Consider the following 19,323-nt stretch of genomic DNA (forward strand, 5'->3'; position numbering starts at 1 on the left):
AGTTTAGGTTCTCTAAAGTAACAGAGCTCTTTTGGGGCCCAGACTCGCTGCTCAGTTCTGAAGAAGAGTCATATTAGACTCAAAACGTTAACTCTGCTTCTCTCTCCACAGATGCTGCCAGGTCTTTTGAGCTTTTCCAGCACTTTCTGTTTTTATTTCAGATATCCAGCATCCGCAGTATTTTGCTTTTATTTAAGTAAATTAAGATCTCTTTCCCCAAAATACTTTCATTTGCAGTTTGGGTCGTCATTTTTCTATTGCTGGACAGCTGTTACATACTCCCCATTCTCAGAGTGAAAATTAATGTTGCACTAGCATTTTTACATATCAATGAGCTTTAAAAATTGTCAAATTTTACATGAAAATTCCCCTTTCCTCTGCCAAAATTTATGGTGTGAATTCTATTGAAGATGCAATTAACACTTCTTTATCTTATGCATTCCTTTCCCACGGCTCAATGTATTCCAAGTCCAGGTGAGCAAAGATTTCTTCCTCAGTCTTAGCTTTAAGAAATGCCCTCTGTAAAAGGGAAAAGAGAAGAATTTAATCAATAGAAGATCAGCTGTTACATGGCATGCTGCATTAGCCATGCAGACTGTGCTTTTTTAAATAATGGCTACAGTTAAAAGTGACTAATATCCATGACTAATATGTACATGGGGAGACTCTATCTGTTAATCCTTGTTAAATTTAACTGTTAATTCATGTTAAATGTTTAGTATTGGCCATATGATAAAGGAACAATTGTGCTGTTTTAATAGAAATACCCTCTGCATGTGCTTGGAGCCCATAGAAAGATTGGTGACAGCCTCCCAGCAGCAGGATGGTGGGGCCCAAAGGTAAATCCTGCAAAACAGCCCAGCATGAACACACTTGGCTGTGAGGGTTACAGCCGTGGCTGCAGGCCATCCTGTGGAGGGGCTTCCCCTGCGAAATGATGGCCTGGCAGCTGTGGCCACAATATAATGCATACAATTTACATCTTCAGAGGGCACCTCCATCCTGAACTGCCCTCATGGTTTCCCACCTACAGTTGCAGTATCCACCTCTCCCAGAGGAGCTGCTGACCACCTGGAGCCTCAGGCACTCCCATCGGCCCTCTCAGCTGCTGACCAGCCTACCATCCTTAATTGGGCGGGACTCCCAGATATGGCCTCTTAAATGGCCACCTCCTGAAAAGTCTCCTCTAGGGTCCTGCCAAGGCCACTTCCAGGTTACTGATCCAGAATTCAGCCTGACATCGGGATCAGGACACCAGGACTAAAATTCAGCCAACTGTGTCATCGTGACTCAGTAATATCACTCTTACTTGTGAGTCAGCAGGCTGTGTGTCCATGCCCCATTATGGGTTCAACATATAATCTAGGAAAATACTTTGTGCAGTTCTGTGGATGTGCTATGTTGTTGAAAGTATGGTCTCTTGGACAACGTGTTTAATCAATTTGGATGTGCCACCAGCTCTGAATTGTTCTTGTCATCTCTTTTGCTCCCTCTCTCCCAAAGCCACAGCCATGATCACAACCCCTGCTTGCAACATAACCCCATCCACTAATATCACCAGACTTCCCTCATGCCTTGTCAGCTCATTGGCAATGATCCCTCCCACTGTTAATTCTTATGAACATAATCGTGAAATGTGCATATAATGTTACACATAGGGCTGGATTTGACGTTGCACCGCAATCCTTGGCCACCCAGCTAAGGAGTTGGTGGGGTGCCTGCCCACAATCATGTTGGCTGCCCTGCAGCAAATTAATGCTGAGAGCAGTGTCAATTGCTTTAAGGCGAGACTTCTGCCTCTATCTCAGTAAGAATCCCTACCTTAGAGCTGCCGGCCAATCAAACTGTAGTCCCAGAAGCACCAGTTGGGACCGGTGGCCAGTACTGGAACTGCAGGCAGACACGCCATGCCAAACAGCTCAGCTAAATCCGGGGTCAGCAGTCTCAAGTTGGGGGGCGGGATTAAAGGGGAAAGGGAGAGATTACGTGGGGAGGGTGGTGCCTCTGATGGGCCCCGGGGATCTACAAAGGAAATTCTCCACCTTGCCCGACACCAGACCGCGTAACCAAAGCTGCTGGGCTTCCTACATGGCATGGCCTTTCCCCCCCTGTGTATAAAATAATGGCACAGGCAGGATGAGGCCTAAATAGGACATTAATTAGCTACTTATGGGCTTCAATAGATCCAAAGGTGGGTGAGCTGCCTGATGCCTCTGCTGCACCCTATAGAATTTAAGGCAGCTTGTCGGCAAATCCACCTGCGGAGAAGCTTAAAATCCAGCTCATACAAAAATCTTTGAAGGTGGAAGACAAATCAATCAGGCTGTTAAAAAAGCATCTGGGATCCTGGGAATAGAGTACAAAAGCAAGGAGATTAAGTCAAATCTTTATAAATCACTGGTTAGGGCTCATCTGACGCACTTTAGGGAGGCTATCAAGGATTAGAGAGAGTGAAGAGCAGAATTACTAGGATGTTACCAGCGATGTAGGAACTCAATTATCTGGTGAGACTGGAGAAGCTGGGATTGTTCTCCTCAGAGCAGAGAAGGTTCATAAAATCATAAGAAACAGGATCAGGAGCAGGCCACTCGGCCCCTCGAGTCTACTCCACCATTCAATAAGATCATGGTTGATCTGATTGTGGCCTTAACCTCTACTTTTCTGCCTGCTCCCCCCCCACAACCCCCACCCCCCCCCACCCCTCCCAATATCCCTTGACCCCCTTGTCAATCAAAGGCCTACCTAACTCAGCCTTGAATGACCCATCTCCCACTGCTCCCTGAGGAAGCGAGTTCCAAAGCTTAACAACCATCAGAGAAGAAATTCCTTATACCTGCCTTAAATGGGAGACCCCTTATTTTTAAACTGTGCTCCCTAGTTCTAGACTCCCCCACAAGGGGGAACATTCTCTAAGCATTCACTCTGTCAAGTCCTCTCAGAATCTTATATGTTTCGATAAGATCACCTCTCATTCTCCTAAGGTCCAACCTACTCAACTTCCACTCAGGTGACAACCCCTTTATCCCAATAATTAGCCTAGTTAGTGAACCTTCTCTGAATTACATCAAATGAAAGTATATTCCTCCTTAAGTGAGGAGACCAAAACCACACACAATATTCTAGCTGTGGTCTCACCAATGCCCTGTACAGTTTTAGAAAGACTTCCCTATTTTTATACTTCATCCTCCTTGTAATAAAGGCCAAAGCTCCATTTACCTTTCTAATCACTTGCTTTACTGGCATGCTAACATCTTGTGATTCATGTACCAGGACACCCAGGTCTCTTTGTACCGCAGATTGCTGCAGTCTATCTCCATTTAAATAGTATTTTGCATTTCTATTCTTCCTGTCAAAGTGCACAGCCTCACATTTTCCCACATTATATCCCAACTGCTAAAATGTTTGCCCACTTAACCTATCTATATCCTATCCTAACCATAGAACAGAATCATAAGGTATATTTAAGAAGTGTTCAAGGAGTGTTCTAGATCATGAGAGGTTTTGAAAGAGCAAGTAAGGAAAAACCATTTCTACTGAGAGGAGAATAAGTAACCAGAGAACACAGATTTGAGCTAATTGCAAAAGAATCAAGGAGGAGTTCAGGAGTTTTTTTTAAGCAGTGACCTGGGTTGCATTGCCTGAAAAGGTGATGGAAGTAAATTCAATAGTAAATTTCAGAGGTAATTTGGATTTCTGCTTGAAAGTGAAATATTTGCAAGGCTGTGAGGAAAGCGCAGGGGAGTGGCATTAATTGGATAGCACTTTCAAAGTACTGGCACAGGCACAATGGGTTGAATGGCCTCCTTGCGTGTTGCAAGATTCAATGATTCTATAATAACTACACATTACGTATAAAATTAAATGAAATTTCTAAAATGTATGTAGTTACTAATCATTTTAATTTTAAGAGTGCCACCTTTAATATTAGGAAGCCACCCCATAACCCTGCTCCACATTCTCCTCCCAGCCTCTTATTAATCTGCTCCCTGCTCCACTCCATTTTGCCTTCCTCTCCTACCTTCTAAATTTCTGCATGCTAGTTCTTGTTGAATTAGTCAACACCCTAGCTGTATCCTAGGGTTATTAACCCCCAACATTGTCCAGGCTTCCATCAAAATGGATTTTCAGTTTCCTGAATGGTGTTGCTCAGGCCTAGGGATGAAGTACTTCTATAATCTGATTTATGCCTGTGCTTCTTTGATGGTCTGAACTGTCAGATTCTTCCCTGATCTGTCAATTCCCACTGCCCAGCAACATCCCTAAGTGATTCCCAGCTAGGATATTCCTTGTGACAGCCAATACTTTCTAGCTAGTTACAGGTAGCCATAAATTCACAGGAAGCGGGACCAGTTATGATGAAATTGGCTGTACCTGCAGCAGCCGGACTTGCTTGGTTTTATTGTCACAAGCCGGCAGGAATAGGGCATCCTGTGCCTACTGGAGGTGACGAGGAGGACACGGTCTCCAGAGCAGAAGATGAAGTTCTTCAATGATGCATTTACAAAAGGAGTATTAACAGTAGATTCTTAGCTTTTCAGTAACAGAACATGCATTGCCATCCTTAAGCTTCAATTTGACACCATCATACTAAAATCAGTCATTTAAAATTATAGCCTTTAATGATAGTTATTGACACACAAAGCAATGCGTAGTTACCAAGCCATTAAATAAATGCAATAACATTTGCAGACTGCAGTATGTCATGTACCCGGGTTCAATCCTGACCTCAGGTCTCTGTCTGTGTGGAGTCTGTATGTTCCCCCATGTCTGTATGGGTTTCCGCTGGGTGCTCCGGTTCCCTCCCACCGTCCAGAGACATGTTGGTAGGCAATGCTAGGTGGATTGGCTACGGTAAATTGTCCCCCAGGGTGTGTGTGTGAGTGTGTGCCCTGTGTTGGACAGGCATCCTGTCCTCGGAGTACCCTGCCTAGCGCCCATTGCCTGATGCCACCCTGAATTGGATGAAGTGATTCTGGAAAAGTGAGAGTGAGTACGCCATGTGACTAAGCCTGTCGCCAAATATGGCACCTGAAACCAAACATGTCACCTGACTAAACCTGCAGTCACTGAACCAGTTACTGTAAGGATTCCAGCCAAATCCCTCAGAATCTTATAGAGCAATAGCCAGACAGTTTCATACAGCATCATCATCCAGTGGTGGTGCGACTTCCTTGCTGAGTAAATCCTAAGCCAAAAAGTTTAGCTGCTCCATTGTTGAATTAACTACAACCGCTTTCTATCTGGTCATCTTCCCCTATTTCCCCAAACAGGAACAACCACACCTTCCTACAGAAGCTCATTATCAAAGGTTAGTAACATTATCAGTTTTTTTAAACAATCACTCCTTTATTCGGGTCTAGGGAGACACAGAAAACTGAGAGTAATGAGGATATGAAAAATAAAGGTTCCAATTTTAATGGAATTCCAGGTTTTCTATCAATTTTAGTACCCATCTCTGCCTCCCCAGCCATAAAATGATGGTTAACACAGGTCCTCGGTTCTGAAGATAGGCAAGAGGCATCTTACATTACCTGCTCAGTGGGGTATATCACAGCACCTTCTATGGCTCCATGTTCTTGTTGTAAACACATTGTAAAATTTAAATATTTAAATACATTATTGAAAGTAAATTTTACCCACTTCTGTTTCTCATGCATGACATGGATGGGTGGGCAGTTTGCCAGACCTCTACTAATTATGGAAATACAAGGTGATTCACCTTCTAATTTTTTCTCTATCCCGGGTGGAAGATCTTTGCCTTTGCTTGCCACATCCCAGATGGTACAACTAATGTTCAGAACTTACCTTCTGATGAATTGCAGAACAAAGCTGCACTTCAGAATTATGTGACACAGCACAGTGATAAGCTAATGTACTTTACTACCTGTTCTTAAAATGTTTTGCATATAAATAGAACACTCCATGGTAAGCTGGGGAATATAGACTTTACACCAAAAGTCAACAAAATCTTAATGGCTCATAAATGTTGCCACATACGGCAACACTAAGAAACACACGGAGAACAGAACTGTGCGAGAAGGGCAGCGGCAGCAAGAGATAAAAACCGGTGGCAAGGAGTCCCTTCAATCTGTTTCTACCTGTCAGAGCCAGTGTGTGACTTCAAAGGAAAACAGGTAGGTGATTGGTGGGTATCTCTTCCATGTCTATTTTGATTGGCCAAGTTTAAATCAGGAGATGTTACTACAGCTGAAGGGTACAGCTAAGAAATTCACTTTTAAAATATTTAACATCCAAATTAATTAAATAGAATAGAGATGGCTGGGCAGGTGATGTGTTGCAGCTGTAGTATGTGGGAGCTGGTGGATGCCGGTGTGATCCATGGTGACCACATCTGCAGCAAGTGTTGGATGCTTGAGGAACTGCGGCTCAGAGTTGATGAGCTGGAGTCCGAGCTGCAGACACTGCGACACATCAGAGAGGGGGAGAGTTACCTGGACACCATGTTTCAGGAGGCAGTCACACCCCTTAGATTAATTACATCAAATTTGGACCGTGATCAGGGACAGGAGGTGTGACTGCGAGTGAGGCAGGTATGGGGATCCAGAATTTAGTTTTGGAGGAGCCTCAGCCAATGCCCTTGTCCAATATGTATGAGGTTCTTGCTCCTGGTGTGGATGAGGCCACAGACTGCAGGAAGGATGAGCAAACTGACCACAGCACTGTGGTACAGAGTGCCATTCAAGTTGGAGGAGAAAAGAGAAATGTAGTAGTAATAGGGGATAGCATAGTTAGGGGAATAGATACTGTCTCTGCAGCAAAGACAGGGCGTCCTGAAGGTTGCCTACCTGAAGGTTAAAGACATCTCTCCTGGGCTGGAGAGGAACTTGGAGTGGGAAAGGAAGGATCCAGTTGTCGTGGTCCACATAAGTACCAATGACATTGGTAGGACTAGGAAAGAGATTCTGCTGAGGGACTACGAGCAGTTCGGGGCTAAATTAAAAAGCAGAACCACAAAGGTAATAGTCTCCAGATTATAACCTGAGCCACGTGCAAATTGGCGTGGGGTAAATAGGATTTGAGAGGTAAATACGTGGCTCAAAGATTGGTGTGGGAGAAATGGGTTGCGATTCATGGGGCACTGGCACGAGTATTGGGAAGGAGAGAGCTGTTCCATTGGGATGGGCTTCATTTGAACCATGCTGGGACCACTGTCCTAGCAAATCATATAACTAGGGTTGTAGATAGGACTTTAAACTAATTTGGGCAGGTGGGGGCGAGGGTTCAATTGAACGGAAGTTTAAAAAATCAAAAAGAAACAAGAGAGCAGAGGTGCAGGGTAGTGAAGAGGTGAACGATAATTAAAGTGTGACAGGAAGGGGCAGAAACAATACGCAGAAGAGTGCAGCAGAAATTAGAACCAGAGTGAGTAATAATGGTAAAAAGTCAAAGCTTAAGGCTCTTTATCTGTATGCATTAAGCATTTGTAACAAGATAGATGAGTTGATGGCACAAATAGAAATAAATGAATATGACTTGATAGCTATTACAGAGACGTGATAGCAGGGTGACCAAGACTGGGAACTCAATGTTCAAGGGTATGCGACATTCCGGAAAAATAGGCAAAAAAGAAAAGGTGGTAGGGTACTTTCTTAATAAAGGAGGGTATCAGTGTTGTGGAGACTAGCGGTATAGATTCAATACATTGTGATGTGGAATCAGCTTGAGTAAGGAAATAAGGAATAGCAAGGGGAAGAAGTCATGGGTGGGAGTCGTTTATAGGCCCCCGAAGAGTTGCCTCACTGTAGGACAAAGTATAAATCAAGAAATAATGGAGGCATGTAAGAAGGGTGCTACAATTGTCATGGGTGATTTAATCTGCCTATTGACTGGACAAATCAGGTTGGCAGATGGTAACATGGAAGACAAATTTGTAGAGTGTGTCAGGGGTTGTCTCTTAGAGCAATATGTTGCAAAACTCCCAGGAACAGGCCATTTTAGACCTAGTAATATGTAATGAGGTGGGATTAATAAGATACACCATAGTTAAGGATTCTCCAGGGGGTAGCAATCACAACATGATAGAATTTAAAATTCAGTTTGAGGGTGAGCAACTTGGGTCTCAAACCAGTGTCCTCAACTTAAATATGGGCAATTACAGAGGTATGAAGAAAGAGTTGTCTAAAGCGGGCTGGGAAAATAGACTAAGGGGCAGGTCAGTGGATGAGCAGTGGCAGACACTCAAGTAGATACATCATAGCGCTCAGCAAAAATTTATCCCAGTCAAAAAGAAGGGCTTGATGAGAAGGATGAAACATCCATGGTTAACAAAGGCGGTCGAGGAGAGTATCCAAACAAAAACTAAGCCATACAGAGTGGCAAGAACTAGTAGTAGGCCAGAGGATTGGGAATTTTTTAGGAACCAGCAGCGGAGACTAAAAAGCTAATAAAGAGGGAGAAAATTGATTATGAAAGTAAATTGGCAAGAAATAGAAAAACAAACAACAAGGGCTTCTGTGGGTATAGAAAAAGAGAGTGGCTAAAGTGAGTGTGGGACCCTTGGAGGATGTGACTGGAGAATTGATAATGGGGAACAGGGAAATTGCAGATAATTTAAATCAATATTTTACATTGGTCTTCACAGCGGAGGACACTAAAAACATCCCAAAGATATCAGATAAGCAAGGAGCTAATGGGAGGAAAGCTCTTGTAACAGTCTCTATCATGAGGGACAAAGTAGTTGATAAACTAATGGGACTAAAGACAGACAAGTCACCAGGACCTGATGGCCTGCATCCAAGGGTTTTAAAGGAAGTGGCTGCAGAGATAGTGGAGGCATTGGTCGAAATATTACAGAACTCTATGATTCTGGGAGGGTCCCAGAGGCTTGGAAAACCACTAATGTGACGCCCCTGTTCAAGAAGGGAGGAAAGCAGGAAACTATGGGAAAGTTAGCTGTTGTAGGTAAAATGTTAGAGTCCATTATTAAGGAAGAACTAGCAGGACATTTGGAAAAGCTTAACACAATCAAACAGAGTCAACATGGTTTTGTGAAAGGGAAATCATGTTTGACAAACTTGCTAGAATTCTTTGAGGATATAACAAGCAGAGTTGATAAAGGGGAACTGGTAGGTGTAGTATGTTTGGATTTCCAGAAGGTATTCGATAAGGTGCCACATAAAAGGTTATTGCGCAAGATAGGAGCTCATGGTATTGGGGGTAATGTATTAGCATGGATTGAGGATTGGTTAACACACAGAACACAGAGAGTCGGGATTAATGGGTCTTTTTCAGGTTGGAAAGGCGTAACTAGTGGAGTGCCACAAGGATCAGTCCTAGGGCCTCAATTATTTACTATCTATATTAATGACTGGGAGGCGGGGGCAGAGTGTAATGTATCCAAATTTGCTGACGATACGAAAATAGGTGAGAGGGCATGTTGTGATGAGGACATAAGGAATCTGCAAGGGGATATAGATAAGTTGAGTGGGTGGACAAAAACTTGGCAGATGGAGTTCAATGTAGGAAAGTGTGAGATCATGCACTTTGGTAGGAAGAATCAAAGGGCATATTATTATTTAAGCGGAGAGACATTCCAAAAAAGTGCAGCACAGGGGGATCTGGCTGTCCTTGTGCATGAAATACAAAATGTTAGCGTGCAGGTGCAACAAGTAATTAAGAAGGCAAATGAAATTTTGACCTGTATTGTTAGGGGGTTGGAGTTTAAAAATAGGGAAGTCTTGTTACAACTGTACAGGGTGCTGGTGAGGCCACACCTGGAGTACTGTGTACAGTTTTGATCCCCGTATTTAAGGTAGAATATACTAGCATTGAAGGCAGTTCAAAAGAGATTCACTAGGCTGATTCCAGGGATAAAGGGATTGACTTATTAACAACGGCTAAACAGGTTAGGCCTTTATTCATTAGAGTTTAGAAGAATGAGGGGTGATCTTATTGAAAAGTACAAGATTCTGAGGGGGCTTGACAGGGTAGATGTTGAGAAGATGTTTCCACCAGTGGGGGAAATCTCAAACTAGGGGACATAGTTACAGAATAAGGGGACACTCATTTAAAACTGAGATGCGAAGGAATTTCTTCTCTCAGAGGATAGTGAATCTCTGGGATTCTCTACCCTAGAGAGATGTGGAGGCTAGATCACTGAAAGTATTTAAAGAGGAGGTAGATAGATTTTTTGAAATATCAGGGAGCTGAGGGCTATGAGGAGGTGGCATGAAGGAGGAGTTGAGGCCTGGGGCAGATCAACCATGATCTGATTGAATGGCGAGACAAGCCTGAGGGGCCGAATGGCCTACTCCTGCTCCTATTTCTTACGTTCTTATGTTTACACAATTCATGAGACCCCCTTATCATGGAATAGTTGCTATAAATTTCCAGTCTGATTTCCAGCCTTCAAATTTCTTGAAGTGTTAAACTCCAGAATTTTTATTACTAATAGTGTCCCAAGAGAATTCATATTCAGTATATCATCCAGATCCTAAATATACCCTGGTTTGTGCCTTGAGTTTAGTTTACTGTTTTTTTTCCCTCTATACTGATGTAAATCAAAATTCATTAAGATGCCACTTTTTCAGAGTACACTAATGGGATGATACAGATTTAATGATGGCAGTCTGTAGGATTCTTTATTTCTTGCCTAATGGAGGAATAGATAATGCACAATCTGCCTCCTTTCTCACCTTGGTAGCCTATTTATTTATTCTAGGCTGGGTGTACCCAAGATGAAAACACATTACCTGTCAGTCAATTTTAATAAATGCTGCATGATCTGGCTTCTTGTCATTGCAATCCAACAGTTGGTCACACCCCAACTCAAAATTTGTTTTTCAGGGCTCAAAATAATTACATTTGAGGCTTGAAACATTATCATGATCTCTGCTTAGCAAAAAGCAGCTGCAAAATGTGATCCATGGCTTTTTGTGTGCATCCTGTTTGTCAAATAGCCATTCATGATCAATAACTATAATAAGAGTGAAAAGTTCCAGTTGACGTTTTGCCAGTAAACACATTAGCATTTTTTCTACACTTTCCATTGTGGTAAATGAATCCCTTATTGATGTCACCAATCTGTTACATTATAACCCTGAAAATGCTGCAATCCCCAAGAAATGGCTTTTTAATCTCACATTTCATTGTCAGCTTGCTGTAATGAATTCCATATACCAAACTTGGTGGAAAACTATTTGCATATCACTCAGTTTTCTAAAAGGCATCACGTCAATCACCTGCAATCCCTGATTAATTATAATTTCTTTCCTGATCCTAAATCAACAAAGCGGGATTCGGAATCAACTTTTACTTCAGTTCTTTAAAATTTCACCAGAAAACATCTTGAATATTTAGACTGCAAGTCCACTTTCATGATTTTATACAACCAATGGAAAGCTACGCAAAATTCATGCAATCTTATGGACATAAAACAACTGCAGTTCAATGAAGACATCAAATATTACAAGAAAGCAAACTTCAAGCGGAGCTTCATGACTGCTTGGACCGCACGCTGTCAGCAGAATTCTCTAATTTAATTTTTAAAAATCAGACAGGGGGTTAGTCTTCCGCTGCAGTCTTGTGTGGAATAACTCCAAGGCGTAACTGACATTAAAAATGGACAAATGGTTAAAAATATTGACCTCAAATTCTGAGGGTGAATCTGGAGAACATTAGAATTGAAATCCAAAGTCTGGGAACTGAAGTCAAAAGCATAGGAATGACAGTCTTGTAACTCAGCCGTGGTTTCGCATGGTGCCCCCTAGACCATCAGTGACTCAAATACTCAAATGGTGGCTTGTCTGAGATCAGATGCCTAACAGCTGCTGAAGGAACACCAATCTATGACAGGCATCTACGAAAATCATTGTGAAAATGGACACAAACCAGTATATTATTTCTAAAATAAAGAATGGAAGTTTTGTACGCTAGGCACCTGTAATTTTCTGTTTCCTGATGTGTGTTGGCAGCAGTGAGATTTCCTGCCACCAGCATGTGCTCAGTAAATTACTCCTCAGGTCATCCTCTCAAAAATCAGAACCTTGGATTCATTTGTTTTAGTTTCAGTGCTCAGCACAAATGGATAGGGCTACCTTTCCTTTCATTTTGTGAATAATTCTCTCACCACCTTTAGATTCTGCAACACACACACACACAATTGTTGTGGGACCATGCGTTAGAGCAAAAAATTATTGTTGAACTTACTGACTGGAAGGAAACCCATAACTGACTTTTCAAAAAGAGATGAATGCCACATTTCAGTGACTTGGGATCATAGTCGAAGGTGGCTACATATTTGCACCACCTTCTACATTCCTAAAGCCAGTTAAATGGAGACAACGGGCAGATTTGTACTAAGTGCAGTAGTGCAATGGCAACTTTTCACACCATATCGTCCCATTCATTATGCATTCCCGGGAAACATGCTAGGTCACTGGCAGGGCAGCCTCTGATTCACCCACCCTACCATCACATAAGGCCATCAGTAAACCAGGCGCCATATTTAACGGCCACCCCTGCACAAAGCTAGCGCTCTTCAAGGGCTAGGAAGCTGTTGGGAACTGATGGCTGCCAAAATGTTGTATGTTTTCAAGAAGGAGTTAGATATAGCTCTTGGGGCAAAACGGATCAAAGGATATGGGGAGAAAGCAGGAGCAGGCTATTGAGTTGGATGATCAGCCATGATCATACTGAATGGCAGAGCAGGCTCGAAGGGCCGAATGGCCTACTCCTGCTCCTATTTTCTATGTAAAGGGAGGAAACATGCTACCCCCAGATTTAGTGATGCCTCCCTTGAGCACCTACTGGACGCAGTGCAGGCCTGCCACAAAGTCTTCTACCCTTGCTCTGGGCAAAATCCAGCAAGCATGATGACAAATCCAGCATGGGAGGTGGTGGCAGCGGTGTTCAGTGCCAATACCCTGCAAAAGAGGACAGCCACTAGGTCCAAAAGGGGATGAATGATCTCCTCTGTTCTGCCAAGGTAAGTCACTCTTTTTATCACTTTCAACTCACACACTTACAAACCCATCACACATCCACAGGGATCTCATTCACTGCCAGTTCAACAGATGTCACCATTCACGCTCTCACACATATCTTCATTTTCCCTGCGGATCGTGCCCTCATCCCGTCCATGGCACCGCTCACCACCCACGCACATGCCAGGCATCTTTGTTATTTGGCCTGACAGGGATCCTGCTTACACTTTCTCCACCTCTATTCATGCAGGACAAGCCAGCACACAGCAAGAGGGAGAGGTTGCAGACTGGTGGAGGAATGCCCGAGATCAACGTCTTCACTGACTTTGTAAACAGAGCCATCCAGCTGGCCAGCGAGGATCTGGACTGGTCCTGTGCTGGTGGTCAGGTTGGCTGTGCTCAACCAAATGAGGATCGAGCAGTGCAACATTCATCAGACAACCACGATGTGAGTCAATTCCCCTGTTCCACAGTCCCCTGCCATGCACTAATTATCTCTCTTTGCTTTTGCAGGTACATCTGGGAAGCAGCCGAGGGGGTCCATGGACAGGTCCTCAATTCAGTCCCAAAGAAACCTCAGAAGAAGAATCTGATGACACCCCCATTGAAGGCTCACCCACACCCTTCACCAGCGCAGAGACACATACCTCGGTGGGACCTAGCTCTAGAATAGCCTCGGGTTCACAATCTGGTGAGCATATCGCACTGTCTGATCCACAGCAGATGGAGGCAGGGACTTCACAGGTGTCAAGCGTTTGGGGGACTGCTGGAGACCAGAACCCTGCTGAGTCCGAGTCAGATGATGAGCCTCTGGACTCGGTCATGTCACAGTTGCTGGAGCTGCAGAGACAAGCTCGGGAACATCAGGAAGGGATGTCCGCTGCACTCCTCACATTGCAAGGCACGATGGAGAAGTCCATCTGTCTCCAGTCTGAGGTGATAGCACAGGCTTGTCAATGCACTGAGGTCAACACTGGTAGGATGGTGGCTGCCATGGAGACCTTGGTCCAAGACATTGGTCCTGCACTGCTGCGCGGGCTGAACTCCATCGGTGACGCCATAGTCGGCCTCAAACAGTGTCAACACAAGCGAGGTGCAGACAGCTTAACCTCACTCCAGCTTCCCCTTCTCCTCAAGGAGTCAGCCAGGGGCCCTTGGGCACCCATAGGGAGGAGGATCAGCAGGTGTAATCCCGGGGCCTTCCACCCAGTTGAATCCGGGAGTGTCTGGCCCATCTGAATTACCTCTTACTGTGACCCCAGCAGCTCCAGCTTCACAGGCCAAGGAGGGTGGCACTGCCACACAGCAGGACCCTGAAATCAGGCCGGGGCCATCCAGGTCTGGGCCCTCCAGAGGACACCCACCAAGGTCATCGCAGACGGAGCTTAGCAGTCAGCAGGCTGCCTTCACCTCCGCTGTGGATGTCGGAGAAGCACCAAAACATTGCAGCAGGGTTAGGACAGTTACGGAGAATTAGTTGCACAGCTTGAGCACAGGTGTTAATCACTTGTACATAATGTTCACTATCGTAAATAAACGCCCAAGAATGTCTCCTTGCCTGTGGCTCTTTGTTCTGATGAGCAGTATTCGTGTCACTCATGTGAAACCTTGGTTCCTGAACAAGATGAAGGCAGGTGTCTCAGTCCAGGGCCTGTTCCCTGTGCTTTGTGCAACCTGCCCAGCAACTGATGATGTGTCTTCACTGTCACTGGTCAGCTCAATGGGGCTTATCATTGCTGTCAAAATGTCCTGGGCCAGTGGCACAGATATCCATCATTCTCTCTGTGTGCTCTCAGCATCTTTTTCTCATCAGCGTTTGTGCCTGGGTTCAGCTCATGAAGGATGCCATAAGATCAGGAGAAGTTGAAAGTTTCCCCACTGCATCTCCATGATATGACCCTGTTCACAGAGCAAAAGTGATCTGCCATAAGCCAGACAGGAGTCAGACATTCACATAACCTATGCCAGTTTCAATGAAGTGTCCTCACTGCATGTCATCAACATCCTCCTGGAATGTAGGGACTATGAGCATCTGCTAAGTCTCCATGACAGGAGCATTATCACAGAGGGTATGGGCACTGCCATCAGCTAAACAAGAGTCAAACATTCACAGGTGCAATGTGAGGATCTGTAGCGTCTCCTCACTGCATGTCGCCATCCTCCTCCACGAATCTAGCAGCTATGAGGGCCTCCCGAGCATATCTGGCCAATGCGATGGCCTCATCGCTGTCATCTTCAAGGTCTTCCTCACCCTCACCCCATCGACGCCCTCCTCATCGGAGGAGACGTGCAGCTCCTCCATTCTCCTCCTCAGCCAGCTCCACTCCCTGTTGCAGCAGCAGGTTGTGAAAGACGCAGTAGGCGATGACGATGCGCGACACCCTCTGCAGACTGTATTGCAGGACTCCACCAGACCAGTCCAGGTAACAGAACCTCATTATCAATATCCCAATGCTTTGCTCCACCAAGTTGTGAGTTGCAGCATTAGCCTCATTATACCTTCGCTCTGCTTGCAGCCTGAGGCTGTCATCAGCCACATCCTGTGTGGGTAGCCCTTTTCCCTGAAGAGCCAGGCCTGCAGCCTCTGTGGACCCAGGAGTGTGTCAGGGATCTGAGACCGACTGAGAATATAGGAGTCACGGACACTCCCTGGAAACTGTGCACAGACCTGCAGGATGCATTTGTGATGGTTGCACACCAGCTGCACATTCACCAGCTGCACATGCCTTTGCGGTTGACGTAGTTGACCACTTGTTGCCATAGAGATCTGAGCATCACGAGTGCAATCGATGGGAAACCTGAGATCTGCACAAATCCCAGCATTCTTGCTTTCTGGCTTCCTGATTCCAGGCAAAATGCACAAAGTTGTGTGCCTTCACGAATATGGCGTCCATGACCTCCTGGATGCCTTTGTGGGTGGAAACTTGTGATATCCCACAGAGGTCACCTGTGGAGCCCTGAAAGGAGCCACTGGTGTAAAAATTGAGTGCCGCGGTCACTTTCACGGCTGCTGGCAGTGAATGCCCTCTATGCCCCCACGGCGCCAAATCCTGAAGCAGGTGACGGATGTGACTGACCAGTTCCCTGGACATACACAATTCTTCAGTGACACTGGTTCTCAGTCACCTGCATGAATGACAAGCGCCGTCTCTAGACCCTGGGTCTAGCTAGGCGCTGGCCAGCGATGGCTTGCTGTAGCTCTTCAGTGGAGTGCGCAGGAGCCCCAACTACTCCTTCTTCTTGAGGGTGCTGCTCCTCCCTCTGCGCAACCAGGCATCTCCATCACTCTCTTCTCCTTCATCTCCGCTCCCTGTAAGCCATGAGGCACACAGCTACAACACCAGGCTCCATGTTCCTGATGTACACCTCCTGCAGGATGAAAGAGAGAGGCGTCTGGGTTATCAGGTGTACTAAGAACCTCCCTTGGTTAAGTCTGAAGGCCCCTTAATACACCCCAGAGAATGCTAGTCACCACTTGGATGGCCAGAGTTTAGTGCGCTGCATGGCTGCCCAAAACCCCACCCACCTCCGCCCCACTCCCCCTGACCATTGGCGGCAACTTTGTCCACTGGACTGCATGCTGTGCACTTAAATCAGGCGAAGGCATTCTCCTAACCCGCACTGCAAGGCTGCACTGTTAGCTTGAATCTTGGGGTAAACTGGTCCAAAACTTAATGAAGGGAAGGGGCTGTGAGCGCCTCCACCAGTGAATGCTCCATGACCAGCTTTCGCAAGGAGATGCACAACTTGCCCAGTCGTCCAGCTGTTCTGCAGTCCACTGAAACACTCATTAGTTTGCAGTCTGTGCCCAAGGGGTGAAAGGTTCTGGAGCATTTGGTGGCACTTTCATGCCTCTGCATTGCTTGAGTGAGCAGATAAACTAGAGGCCCGACTCTAAGCATGTCAATGTGGCTGCACCTGAAGTGTCTCAGCTGCGGAGGAATGGTCACTTTATACAAGGCTTCCCTATTGTATTGCCGCTTGCCTCCCCACCCCTGCATGTGCTTGTGCATTACCATCAGATTGCGCTGCCTTGCCCCCCCAAACTGGCATCAGACTGTGCTGCCTTGCCACCCCCTTCCAAAACTGACATCAGACTGTGCTGCTTTGGCCCCCCCAACTCACATCAGACCGTGCTGCCATGCCTCCCCCAACTTACCCCATCCACAGTGCAGCTCTAGCCCTGGCACCGCACTGTCAGCCAGCCAGGAAAGAGCGACTTGTCTGTGCCCTCGCCTGAATGCGCGGTGCCTCAACCTTGAAGTTCAATGGGCGACCCTCACAAGCGCTGCGTAACATTAGTGAGCACTCGTCTCCCACTTCCCCGCGAAGTGCAGCTCGCCAGTTGCACGCCTTTTAAATGCTGTTATGCGATTACGCCGATGTGCCCAGGTGATCCAGCATGGAGGGATGATCCCAACAAGCAAGGATTATAATGATATGCAGATGTATTAAAATGACGTTCCGATGTTCAGCGGCGGGAAGTGTGGACCACCGTTGACGGGTGCAGTAGATGATCGCAAACTGGTTTCATGACGTCATGAAGCTGATTTTTGGCCTTCTTGCCATGTTGTCCACTCACGCCCGCCATGACGCCTGGCGCCAACTGGGACGGAAAATTCTGGCCAATGGGTGGAATTTTTGAGACTAATTGCGGTGGTGGGCAGGTTTCATGGAGCGTTTCCCGCTGGGCAGCATGGCGGGAATTTGCGCCCGATTTCACGCTCGGAAGATAATTATGCATCAGCGAGTAGCTCTCTGAATCGTTGTGTCTCTCCTCCAAGTCACTCTGAGGATGACGCACAGGGTGTCATGAATCACTATCCCCAAGCTTCCAGCCCTGTATTCATTGAGGACTTTCGAATATGTGAGGCACCTGGCGGTGACTCAGGGTGTATGAGTCATGGGAACTCCCAGGGTGCCCGGCACAGACGTGCATGATGTGCTTCTGATCATTGCACTCTGGTTGAAAGTTCAGGGAGTGGAACCCTTTCCTGTTAATGACCAACAGGGGCTGCTGCCATGGAGCTCTCAATGCTGCATGTGTGCAGTCAATTGCACCCTGTACTCCAGGAAAACCTGTGATAGCTGCAAACTCCAGGAATCTAGCAGCCTAGCTTCATTGAGTGTTAACTTCATATAATGATGAGTCTTACTGTCGTGGGCATCTGTCAGCTCCTTGATACATTTATGTGTTGCTGACTGAGATGCCTGTGGATTCCTGGAATGATCCGCAGGCAAAAAAATGGAGCGTGGCATTGACCATCAGGGGTACTGGCTGGGGATGTCCTCCCAGTCCACGGGGCATTAGATCCTCCCACAGAATGTGACAGATAGGATCCAGCACATCTCTTGGCAGGTGTGCTCTGCATTGTCTTTTCTCATCTCCAGATAGGAAAGTCTTCTTCAGCAGACACTTGGTCGTGCAAGTCACCTCCGTGGGATGGGTCTAACCTTCTCATCCTCTGGGTGCTGCTGGGGCTCCCCTGAACCATGGACCTCAGGCTGGGCCTCCTCTCGAAGCTGGGCCAGGCGGCGCTGGGCCCTTCTCCTCCTTCTCAATTGGATCACTGTCATCAAGACAGCAGCATTGAGCACTGGCCCCATTATTCAATCCTCCTCCTCCCTGGGAACTGATAGATGTAACAGATTAATGAATACTGGACAAATATAGCAGACCTCCCACTCGCAAACAGAAAGCCAATGCCATACCCTAGAGCTGTGTCTGTGCTACTAGCTTTTCGCGGATACAGCCTTGTAGCTGAGGCGCACACCCACAGATCGAGGTGACCAAGATGCCAAACCTGATGTTTGACATCTCAATCCCACAGAGATTGGAGGAGGTTTGGATATATTCATGAAATGTGCCAACTTACCAAAGTCACTCCTGCAATCTCAGATCTGGTTTACTGATCAAACTCAACTTGCACTTCAGCAATGACTGGATGCCCTTTGGCCCATTTTCTATGCCAATTGGAGAAAGCCCATTAGAAACTTTCCTTGATGATCTGGCAGATATACAGCAGCTGTACTTCCTTTATGGTTCCATTCTCTGCATTTTCCATTCTCATGTGTCTCTCTGTTAATGCTCAAATGCAGCAACTATACTGTGAACTCAATGACTCCTCAGTCTCTTATTAAAGTGCACCAAAAGTCAATGGCTGTAATAGCACCTTCTCAAGGGAGTCTTCCTCTTGTCTCTCAGCTCTGACTCTATTTCAATGTTGAGACTCTAAGCAGTTTGAGGGTGCCCCCTGAAAGGGTCCCTTAGTCCAGCCATGGGCTCCTCCCACACTGCCTCAGACCCCTCCCATGCAGATTCTTTTCTAGTTTCAATTTTAAACTGCACAATAACTTTGGGCTTTCAAGATGGTACTGC

At 45.9% G+C, this 19,323-nt stretch overlaps 1 protein-coding gene across 1 annotated transcript in view; it reads right to left on the reverse strand.

Moving 5' to 3' along the window:
• Positions 1-400: 400 nt before the first annotated feature.
• Positions 401-19,323, reverse strand: part of dntt (deoxynucleotidyltransferase, terminal) — a 324,009-nt gene continuing 305,086 nt past the window's right edge. The window contains exon 11 of the mRNA XM_078565205.1: positions 401-519. Coding sequence (XP_078421331.1) covers positions 433-519 — 87 coding nt within the window. The 3' untranslated portion in view covers positions 401-432. The remainder of the gene's footprint in view (positions 520-19,323) is intronic.

This window comes from Cetorhinus maximus, chromosome 20, assembly GCF_964194155.1.
Source record: "Cetorhinus maximus chromosome 20, sCetMax3.hap1.1, whole genome shotgun sequence".
Classification (NCBI taxonomy): domain Eukaryota; kingdom Metazoa; phylum Chordata; class Chondrichthyes; order Lamniformes; family Cetorhinidae; genus Cetorhinus; species Cetorhinus maximus.